Source organism: Peromyscus eremicus, chromosome 1, assembly GCF_949786415.1.
Source record: "Peromyscus eremicus chromosome 1, PerEre_H2_v1, whole genome shotgun sequence".
NCBI classification, from domain to species: Eukaryota; Metazoa; Chordata; class Mammalia; order Rodentia; family Cricetidae; genus Peromyscus; species Peromyscus eremicus.
This window is the reverse complement of record NC_081416.1, coordinates 161,559,213-161,570,621: the sequence shown is the minus strand read 5'-3', so window position 1 is coordinate 161,570,621 and position 11,409 is coordinate 161,559,213. Positions and strand designations below refer to the sequence as shown.

At 38.5% G+C, this 11,409-nt stretch overlaps 1 protein-coding gene and 1 long non-coding RNA gene across 4 annotated transcripts in view; one reads left to right on the top strand and one right to left on the bottom strand.

Moving 5' to 3' along the window:
* Nucleotides 1–1,652: 1,652 nt before the first annotated feature.
* Nucleotides 1,653–11,409, bottom strand: part of LOC131922825 (uncharacterized) — a 15,078-nt gene continuing 5,321 nt past the window's right edge. The window contains exons 1-3 of one of the 3 annotated variants that reach the window (XR_009382415.1): nt 8,445–8,992; nt 6,818–7,009; nt 1,653–1,921 (exon numbers count right to left, since the gene is read on the bottom strand). This is a non-coding gene — a long non-coding RNA (uncharacterized LOC131922825). Of the gene's footprint in view, nt 1,922–6,817; nt 7,010–8,444; nt 9,532–11,409 lie in introns of those variants that run through there. The other 2 variants (XR_009382416.1, XR_009382414.1) reach the window with 2 other exon arrangements.
* On the top strand, nt 9,609–9,881 carry LOC131922749 (non-histone chromosomal protein HMG-17-like). Its single transcript, XM_059277591.1, has one exon. The coding sequence runs from the start codon at nt 9,609–9,611 to the stop codon at nt 9,879–9,881; it is 273 nt and encodes a 90-aa protein (XP_059133574.1).

Below are 11,409 nucleotides of genomic sequence, written 5' to 3'. Positions count from 1 at the left end.
ATGGTGCTACAAATCTTTTGGGAGTAAACAACCAATATCTTATTGGACTTAAGGCCCACACCATGATATAGAACATATACTGGACACTGGTTGGATAAGCAAGAACCTGTGACTAGATAGGTCAGGGATCTAGTATGAAACCAATTAACACCTTTCCAAATGAAACAAAACATAAGAAGAAAAACCGCCTAATGATATTCCACATACTCAGAGTATGGCATACTCAAATATATCTACGGCATATCTATGACATACTCATAGTTAACTGCTCAGTCATCAAGAGGACTTTCTCCAGTGGATAATAGGTTAAGGTGCAGAGACCTACAGTCAGACACTATGCAGAGAGTGAAAGAATTTAGATTGCTTAGCTTAGAACAGATGTCTCTATCAAATCCTTCCCCTCAGGCCTCAGGGGGTGTTTTGAAAGAGGAGGCAGATAGAGTGTGGGACCCAGAATAGATGGAGAAAACCAAGAGTACAGGTTCTCTAAATCAAGAAGATTGACGTACAATTGAATTTCACAAGGACTGTGGCAGCATGCACAGGGCCTGCATGAGTCTACACCAAATTGGGTCCTAGACCTGAAAAGAAATTTGGACACATAACCCTATCCATAACCCAGAAGCTATTTCCAGTTGATAACTACTTGCAAGTGAAAATTTAGTTTTCTCCGGGTGTAGTTGGGGGCTTCCCTGTGTCCCACCTGGTCTGCAGCCACTCAGACCGAAATAAATACACAGAGACATATTAATTATCAACTCTATGACCATTAGCTCAGACTTATTACTGACAAGCTCTTACACTTAAATCAACCCATAATTCTTTTAGTTTTGTTTTGCCATGTGGCTTGGTACCTTTTCTCAGTTCTGCCTTCTCATCTTGCTTCCTCTGTGTCTGGCTGGTGACTCCTGACTCAACCCTTTCTTCTCCCAGAATTCTCCTCATCTGCTTGCCCCACCTATACTTTCTGCCTTGCTATTGACCAATCAGCATTTTATTAAACCAGTGTACAAAAGTAATATCTCACAGCATTTCCCCTTCTCTGTGTAATCAAAAAGAAACATTTTAATGTTAACATAGTAAAATTACATATAATAGAACTGTTATCAAGCAAGAATTACAGTTACAATATCTAGTCTATTTGTATTTGGCAAAATTAAAGAAAATATTCTATCATCTATCCTATATTTGTGAGTCTAAAGTTTCATATCCAATTTATCTTTTATCATAGCCAAGGAAAATTATAACTATCTAGTCTTCAACTACATCAAAGACCTCAGAAAGATATAATATTACCTAAGTAAATAGGAAGTACCATTTTAAGCAACTTCTAAAAATTCTGGAAATGACAGAGACAGCTGCTTGCCTGTATAGTCATTCAAAGTTCCTCTGAAATGTTGGGCATCTTTCTTCAGCCTATAGGCCTACAGTTTCTTAGTTGCTTCTCTCTGTGTCCTGTAGAATATCTGGCAGTTTCTTCTGCAAAGCAGGAACCTGAGCCTAAATGGGGAATGGGGCAGTCATCAGAGCTATCTCTCTATGTAACTTCTGAGAACATCAGTCCTAAGCCTAAATATTCTATTCCCCACTGTGTTTAGTATTGACCCTTTATACCAAACAGCTCCACCCACTAAAACACAATGACAGGAAACTTCATCTCTTACAAATTTATTATTTGTGCACTGTATGTCCTCCACACCCACAGTAGACACAAAAGTGAAGAACCCCATGTCCTGACCCCAGAGCCCACAGCACAGCCTCCTGAGGCAGTAAGGAGGATGCTCAGTATTTGTCAGGCAGTCCTGCAGGTCTGTAGTGATTGGGGTCCTTGCCACTGTGGCCCCATCTGTTCGCTTCCTGGTCAGCCATAGTATCCTCATGTCCACGGCCCATGAGACTCTGAATGCCCTCTCTTGCATCACTAGGAGAAGCAGACATGGAGGAGATCTATCACCAAGCTTCATTGCCACAGCTGACACCCCCAATTCTCTCATTTGCATGGAATGGCTTTAGGAGGAAACTAGGAAGGGCCAGGAAAGAGGCCCTGAAACAGTGACCCTGCCAAGCCCAGCAATGCTTAGTCACTGTATTCTCTCAATTGTTTCATTAAAAAGAAAAGAAAAATGTCACAGTTTTCTGAGGAAATGAACTAGCAGTGCTAATGCCAAAGATTCGAGGCAGACTGATTCGTCAGGAGATCAATGACAGCCATTCTGAATCTACAATCAATAGTTTTTCAGTTATTTCACATCAACTTCAAATTAATCTGAGTGATTAAATTACCACTTCTCTCAGTTCCTAATCCAAAGGAGGTTTGGTCTTCTCAATAGGAGTTCTATGAACGACACACACACACACACACACACACACACACACACACACACACACACACACACTTATTTTTCAGCTGAAAAGTAAATTGTCAGTTCCCATAATTTTCTAGATGGTTGCTTTATTAAACATGGACATGAGAAAGTAAAACTTATGTAACAAATTCATTCTTACAATAATTACAACTAAATGTTAATCACACTGTGCCAAATATTTAGCTACAATTTTGTGCTTTTACTTGTTTAATTAACATAAAAAATATATTTGCTAAATATTTTTCTCACTTTGCTAAATGAATTTAGTTTCACCATTTGATGCCAGAATATGTTCTTAAACATTACTACTGTGTCCAAAAACAGTCAAAAGAATGACCCATGGTGAACAATGCCTTGAGGAACTGGGAGAGAGTCTCCAGGAAAAGAGGCAGAGGGCCTTTTACCTCAGGTGCATTTTGTTCACTGGATTGGTCATGGGTGTGATTTCATGTCTCCTGTGTTAAACATTTACATTCAATTTACAAGACATGTCTATTCTTGCTGGATGTCAGAGCATAGCTATTGAACCCAATCTGGTGAAAGGATGTGTGGAGTGCCGTCCTCAGTTTACCTGAATCTGGATATGGCCTTCTGCCTTGCTTTCCTGCTTTCCTAGATATAATCTATAGTATATTCCAGGCAATTGTGTTTAAATTGATCTGACCTGAGAAAGTTCTGGGAAAGGGTAACTCTATTAATATTTAGTATGAGGTTATTGACATTTATTTACATTTATTTTCTGATCATGCTTTGCTGAACTCAAACAGCTGTCCTTGGATCATTGCTTTTTTTGTTACTTCTATGTATAAAGTATACTGAAACTGAAGCAAGGCTCTCTGTAGTGGTACTTATTCCGCCAATGACCTTTGGCTATAGGGCCCAAAGGAGGTGATGCTTTCTGCTGCTGTACATGACCTCTTAAAAGGAGAGGGAGAAGGGTCCCATTCCCCTTTTCCCTGCTCCTGCCTGAGAGGTGGATTCGCTCCTGGTCAGATCAGAGGATGACTTCAGCTGTCTACCGTGGTCTGTATTCATGATGTATTTTCTCAATTCACCTTAATAAATTTCCCTAATACTTCTTAAACAGACTCCCGTGGATTTATCGCTTTAGTTGTCTACAGCATTAGACTGTAGTCTGCCCCATTTTTTCAGGTCCTCAGATCATGGGTCCAGAAGACAAGATCTGCACAGGTTGGTCAAAAAGTTGACACTGCTACATATATAACAGAATCTATAGAAAATGTTCACTATAAACACAGCCCTAAAAAGTAATTGAATTTGATCTTTTGTATTGAAGATTCAATTTCTCATAAGAAGGTAACTATTACAGTTCATGAAGTATATTAAGCATAGACTCCATCAAGTAGCATTTGCCGAAGCTGCACTGAGTAAGTACCTACTGCATGCAAGTAATGCTATAGCAGGAACCGCTGCACACAACTGCTAAGGACAGAGTCCCCCGGTCCTGAAGATCTCCCACACATAGGCTGCACCATGGGCATTCCCTCCATGAAAATGTCTGAATGAGGTGTTGGGGTCAAAATACCTTTTTCTAAGGGAAGAGTTCACAACTTCCTTACACTGTCAGAAGATCAGTGACACTAAAGATCAGTCAACCCTCATCTGGAAGCAACAGGTGAAGATTATTTGTGGAGCAGGCCCTTTAAGCTGAGCAGCATAGGCAAAAAAAAAAAAAAGGCTGTGTAAAAACCATCTGAAATAAATGATAAAAGCCATATTTCATGTGAGTGGAGCTTTGTTTTCTATTTTCTTGGAATGTATCCCAAAGTCCTTGTAAATGCTGTTATTCTAAAAGTTGGGCACAGGCTCCTGTCTAACTTCCCCTTACTTGGAAATCCCAAACTCTCTACAGATAGTAACTAAACAGTGGGATTTCCTTGCTTTCAATGGTCAAGACACAATTAGTGCATGAAATGTTAACAGAAAATGTGGTTGATCTTCACATGTTTCAGTTCATTCATTGAGTCTCCCCTCTCTGCTATTTTCTTTGTACAGAGATTGACATGGGGGGGGAGGGGGTTGGTCCAGCCTCAACTGAATGTACCAAGCTTTGTTGACTCGTTATGGAAGGCCTTAACTTTTTGGAGAAGTAGATGGGGGGAGGGCTGAGAGGGGGGACTGGTTGGTATATAAATGAAAAACAAATTTTAAATAAATAAATAAATGAAAGACACAGTAAAGTTGGTTAATTGGTACTTTTTCCTCATTAAAGTGTAAACAATTGAGGCATTATAAGCCACATGGTCTCCTGGTATGAGCTAGTGTGGGGAAGAGCTATCCTTTCACTGCACATTGGAAAGAACAGTTGGAAAATCTGTTTGAACCAGAGCATCTTAGATCCTCTTTCCAGTTTAAGCCAGTTCAGTTCCTCTCATGTTGGCCTCTTGCTTTTCTTAACTAAATGAACAAATATTTCAGGGTCAGTGTGACCTGAGGCTCAGCACAGAGATCTGTTAGTCTTATTTCATCAAAGGTGATTGTTCCCAATCCTGGGGGAGTCTCTTTAGAAGACTGAATTTGTGAAACCCTGTAGTGGGTAGCTGTTCCAGCTTTGACCTGAAAGTACCATCCCCAGCGAGGCTTCTGGCAACTGTCATGCCTACCTCTGACCTGCCCTTGAGGCAGGGCCGAGAAGGGAGTGCTTAAGACCTGAGATCTGGATATGTAGGCTCTCTTGGTTCCTTGTGATCCTGGATGCTGGATGGTAGACCAAGCAGAGTTCTCCAGAGAACACTGCTGGACTGCACTTCACCTCTCCCGGACCCTGTAATCAACCCCTTTACTGGCTGTAAATTACCCCAAAATAAACTTACTTTTAACTATGTGGAGTTGCCTTAATAAATCCCACAATAAAGCCCTGTGTTAATTTCTCTTCTTGAACTGCATGGTGCAATTTACAGCTGGTCAATGCTTCTGTACACTTTATTTAGCTGTTTACTGACTGTAATGGTAGCTGTAAGCCATACTTCATTTTTTCTTTTTTTCTTCAACATTTATCAAGCAGTACTTTAATAAGTGAAGGTTATTTATTTTTAAGATAATGTCTCTCAATGTAGCCCTTGGCTGCTCAAGAGATTTTCTACATAGATCAATCTGGCTTTGAACTCATGGAGATAGACCTGCCTCTGCCTCCTAAGCACTGGAATTAAAGGTGTGTGCCACACTATACAAGACATAAATGAAGGGGTTTTTTTGTTTTTGTTTTTGTTTTTTAAGAAAGTTGACATGTAAGTACTATGTTGCATCCTCAGGCAAGGAAAATTATTCCTATTATGCCTTACACTAATTCATGACTGACATATTCAGTAACTGACAGTATTTTGCATGAAGTTCTCTAGGTTTTTATAGTAAACATGAAAGGCTGACATCATACACTGAAGAGCATCACTCTGCTTCTCTTCTGCCCATTTTCTTTCCCAAAGATGAGAACAACATAGTACCCAATTGTATGTTGATGCCTCTCTGGTGGGGGAAAAGCTGTACTGTCCAAGATGTCAAAGGCATAAGCAACACATACTACTCTTTGTAGTGTAGGAGAGAACCAAAAGTGGGCAAGGAAGAGGAAAAATAAGGACCAACTCTCCTCTCACCAGCATTCTGATAAGAAGGCCAAGTTGAGGCTCTCAGGGTTGGGACCTTTCCCATTAGAGTACTCTGAAGCTGAACACCATTGACTTAATGACAGAGTCCCACTTCTTTCCCTGAATTTTCCTCAAGTTTAGGTTTTCCCATTGTAATGTTGATTGGAAATGGGAATTATTAAACATAGCTCTGCTTCATGCCTCTCTGTTAGAAAGTTTGTTCTTGTGTATGGTCTCCTCCTTACATAATGCATCTGGGAATTTCATGAAAGTTTGTGCAAAGCTAAGTCATTTCTCAGGAGACAGCTGAGATACCATCACTTGGTGAACTCTCTACTAATCATCTTCCTCTCATTTTCATCACCTCAGTGACAGATCTCACACAAGCTATATTCCCATGCATGTGACTCGGTTCTTGCCTCCAGTGTTCTGAGTTATTTTATTACACATTAATCTCTTTTTTCATTACATGCCTCGGTTGATGAGTAATCCAGGTTTATTTTAAAAATACTAATCCTGCATATGAGTTACTACTAGGACCCAAAGAATTCAAAAACTTGGGTACACAATGAGAAGAGAATAGTAATGGACAAAATAGATAATTACTGTCAAAGAAAAAAATCAGTACTCCTGGCTGCATTTATTTCAGCTGTGTTACCAGGACATTGAAAATTCCCTTAAACTAATGCAAGGGATAAAGCACAAAGCAAAGTGTCCAAACGGGACTTGAGTTAGGACCAAGTGGCCCCTGTGTCAGAGTAGTATTGATTTCATGGCTATTGAAAATCTGTATGGTGGTTCCTCCAAAACCTAAAGTTAGATCTACCATAAGACAGAGTGATAGCTTACCTAGTGTGTGAATATATACATGAAGAACTCTAAGGCGGTGTGCCACAGAGACAACTGTATCTCTATGCTCATGGTCAAACCATCTGCAGCAGTTAAATTCAAGAGTCAGCTTTGATGTCAATCAACAGAAGAATAGATACCCAAAATGTGTTATACGCTTCTTAGCTATGAAAATACCATCATGAGAGGTCTCTGTAATTGAAGGTTTAACAACAACAATTTTCAAACATTGGATCAAAATGATTAAAAATTGCACATTTTGTCCAGATGAGCCAGCGTGAAGCACCTCCAGTACATAAGCATACAACCTCATCACATTTCTGCAGAATTGTAATTCCCACACACATTGAGTACTATTACCCCCATTAGAATGAGAGAAGGGTAGCCTGGTTCTCAACAAGGTCTATGAATGAAACTCCAATGAAGGCAGCTACAGTGTGGCGTTATGGAGAAGGAGGAGCTACATATTAAGTGCAATTTTACTTGTTTCTCTGCCTTCCTCCCTCTCACATGCCCTCCCTCTCCTTTACTCACCCTTTTCCCTTTTACACATATGCACAGATAGACAGATACAGATACACACAAACATATTTTGCTGATTTCATGTATCCATCTCAAACTAATAATGTTGAAGTTTTTTGTTTTGTTTAATAATGAATCGTTCTTCTAAGGATACTTTACACTGATGTGCATCTTCTTGGTACAATCGTGACCTAGACTTGGTAATACACACTTGTGCTTGGCTTCATCTTTCTCTATGGAATAATCAATCATTCAATATTATTGCAATTAAAATGTCATGTTTCACCCTTTCTCTAGAAATCATAGAAATATAGATGTTGATGCAATCTATTTTTCTTTTATATACTTTTTGTGGAATTAATAATGAATTGGAGAATTTTCTCCATTCACCCCATCTGGCTGCATCTAGCATCAATTGTTAAGGAGCCTGAAAACTATTCATATCCATAAACTCTTTACTCAAGATGCTGTCATTAATTGGCTCCCTCAGCACTTCATAAAGCTTAGCCATTCCCAGCAGCTGTAAATGAAATTCCCAGTCCTGCTTCTTATAGACACAAGAAATTCATTTGTTTCCTGGTATAGACTCATGACTAAGTAGGTAGAATTATCTTTCTTCTACAGCCATCCTTCAAAATGTGTGTGTGTGTGTGTGCGTGCGTGCGTGTGTGTGTGTGTGTGTGTGTGTGTGTGTGTGTGTGTGTTTTCCCCATCAAAAATATATTCCTCCCTTAGGTAAGGAAAGCTACATCATGACATCATGAAGCACTAAATTGAAGCTTGTTGTCCTTTACATTTTTGGTGAGAAAATCTCCATTCTTATTCCTTACCCTGCCTACTGGACCCAGCATTGTCCAATGAATGTGGGGACTACAGTGCAATACTTAGATAGTAGGTAAAAAAAACCATGTAATATATTTAAGAAAACTAGGTGGCCACATTAATAAACATTTGCATCACATTTGCCAATGTGCCTCAGATCCAATAAAATGTACACATTTCAAACGTGTTTTCACTAAGTTTTAAAAATTGCATACAGCCAAGAACTGCTGTCTCAACAAAGATTGATAATTCTTAAAACACTTCAAACGGTTTCCTCACATACCTCTGCTGCATATTCCACAGGCTGCATCAGAAAGCTCTTATTTTGGTTTTTATCTTTAGTTTCCCTAGTTCTAAAGCCTGGTAGAAACAAAACAAAAACAAAAACAATATACACACAGTGCACATGCCATGTCCACTTTATGTTGCCCAGAGCATTACTTAATTCAACATTATGCTTTTGTGATATAGTTATGAATTTATTAGACAATTACTGCATCACGTGGCCATTGTACACTAAGTTAAAACTTCCACAATGATTCCCAAACACGGTATCCACTTCACACTCTGAATTGATGTGGGATCCCAGTTACTCTATGGCTCTGGGATGTTTTTGAATTATGGTTTCCTTAAATTGTAACTTTTATTTGCATTCTCTTAATGGCTACTAATCTAATTATTTACTTTCATATATTCTTTTGTAAAATATCTGAGCAAGCCTCCTTGTCATCTTTAGTTTCTGATGAATATGTTTACCTGTTTTGATTCATTGACAAGTAAATTTTCTTTATGTACCCTAAACACAAATAATGTTTAAAATATGAAGGGTATAACCATTGTATATCAGTTTTAATTTTTTCTCACTGGCTGTTTTTGTATATAAATTTCTAGGGAAAGTCTGTGACACTCTTACAGGTTATTTTGATTTCTTACTACAAAGTCTTAAGCAAGTCTCCTGTATTTATCTGGAAGTACTGAATTTTTACCTTGGCATGATTTTTTTTATATATGTAATTGAAAGTATCTTGTAGACACTACGTAGGAATTGAGTTTGATTTCTCCCCCAGGGTCATCTAGCTATCCCAACATTATTGGTTTAAAAGTACTTTTTTTCCTGCCTTTACAATAGCATTTTTAAAAACTTAAAGGAATAAAAATTTTCCTTGCCTAGATCAGTTTATTGAACTGCAAGATATGGAGTGTACCACCTGTAGACAATGCCTCTACGTACTTGGAGACCTTGGACAAAGCCAGCATTATCTACTTACAGTGTGGTACACTGTACAAAACTTAGGCCACACTGTATATTTGAAATTTATTGGAGGAACTAGTCAAGAGTAACTTAGTCTTGAGGAGTGTGAAGAAGCAGAGAGAACGACCCCCGGACGGACCAAACCCGAGCACCACTGCATCCCCGCCTTCAGCACGGACGTCCCTGGCCGCCGCCATGCTCAAAAGAAAGGCTGAAGGGGATACTAAAGGAGATAAAGCCAAGGTGAAGGATGAGCCACAGAGAAGATCTGCAAGGTTGTCTGCTAAACCTGCTCCTCCAAAGCCAGAGCCCAAGCCTAAAAAGGCCCCTGCAAAGAAGGAAGAGAAGGTCCGCAAGTACAAGAAGGGGAAAGTCGATGCTGGTAAAGATGAGAATAATCCTGCAGAAAATGGAGATGCCAAAACAGACCAGGCACAGAAAGCTGAAGGTGCTGGAGATGCCAAGTGAAATGTGTGCATTTCTGATAACTGTGTACTTCTGGTGACTGTACAGTTTGAAATACTATTTTTTATCAGATTTTATAAAAATGCAGAAGTGCCAAGTGAAATGTGTGCATTTTTGATAACTGTGTACTTCTGGTGACTGTACAGTTTGAAATACTATTTTTTATCAGATTTTATAAAAATGCAGAAGTGCCAAGTGAAATGTGTGCATTTTTGATAACTGTGTACTTCTGGTGACTGTACAGTTTGAAATACTATTTTTTATCAGATTTTATAAAAATGCAGAAGTGTTGCTTTACTGTAAACAGCTTTTCTGACCCGCCAAGAATTATTAAACATAAATATGAAAAAGATGAAGAAAAATAGAGGTAAAAAGGGAAAGAGGTAAGAAAACAAAGAAATGAAGTAATGGAGTGAAATATCAAACAAGATTTTTTCCCTGTCAAATGGTAATAAATTTCTATGATAATTATCATTTGCTATCAATTTGACTACATCTGGAACTCACTAAAAACCCAAGCAACTTGGTACAACTGTGAGGGATTTTTAGTTAACTGGATTATTTGATGTGGGAAGACCCATCCTAAGACTGGGCCACATCTTGTGGAACATATAAAAGATATGGGAGAAATAAGATTTTGCTTTTTGCATGCTTGCCCTCATTCTCACTTGTAAATTCGTATATCCTGCTGCCAAGGCATTCCTTCACTGACATTAGAGCCTACTTCTTCAGGATTCTGACATATACTGAGAACCAGCTGAGACACCCAGCCTTATTTGCTGAACAACTGTTACATTCTGGACTTTCCATCAGAAGATGGCCATTGTTGGACTAGCTGGACCACAGCCTGGAAGTCACTCTAATAAGTCCCATACAAACAAACATGCATGCATATACACATACATGTCCATTCTATCAGTTCTGTTCACGTAGACAACCCTGACTAACACAACTAATACAACTTCTAAAGCACAAATGCTTTGTACATTACTATGGTTTCATGTACAGTGCCAAATATATGGCATAAGAACTCAAGAGAAATTAAATAAAACTAAAATTAAACCACAATCATATCTGACCTTTATCTGTCTTTTATTTTTCACACCATGGATTTGAGGAAAATGTGCTACATATAAGTTATAAAAAAGAATCCTGAATTACCATCCTTAATTTATGCGACAATTTGACATTAGCTATAGCAACTTTTATGACTTCAGAATTATCAACCTATGAAACTGAAACAAACAGCCTCCCACATGACCTACAGATCCGTTTAACACTAAAGACCTTTATAGATTTTACTGAAGGCTGAGAAACATTTCTATTGGAAATGGCAACTTATATTAACATTGCTCAAAGAAAGCTTGCCAGTTTCGTACTTGCAATTGAATTTTGAAAGTGAAAATTTTTTATATTTTAAAATAATGTGTAATTTCATTTTATCTGCTTAAAGCACTTTCCTTTATATGGATTATACCAAATATTATTAACTTTTGGGGTTTTATTTAATAGATAAAGGCAAGTCCTACTG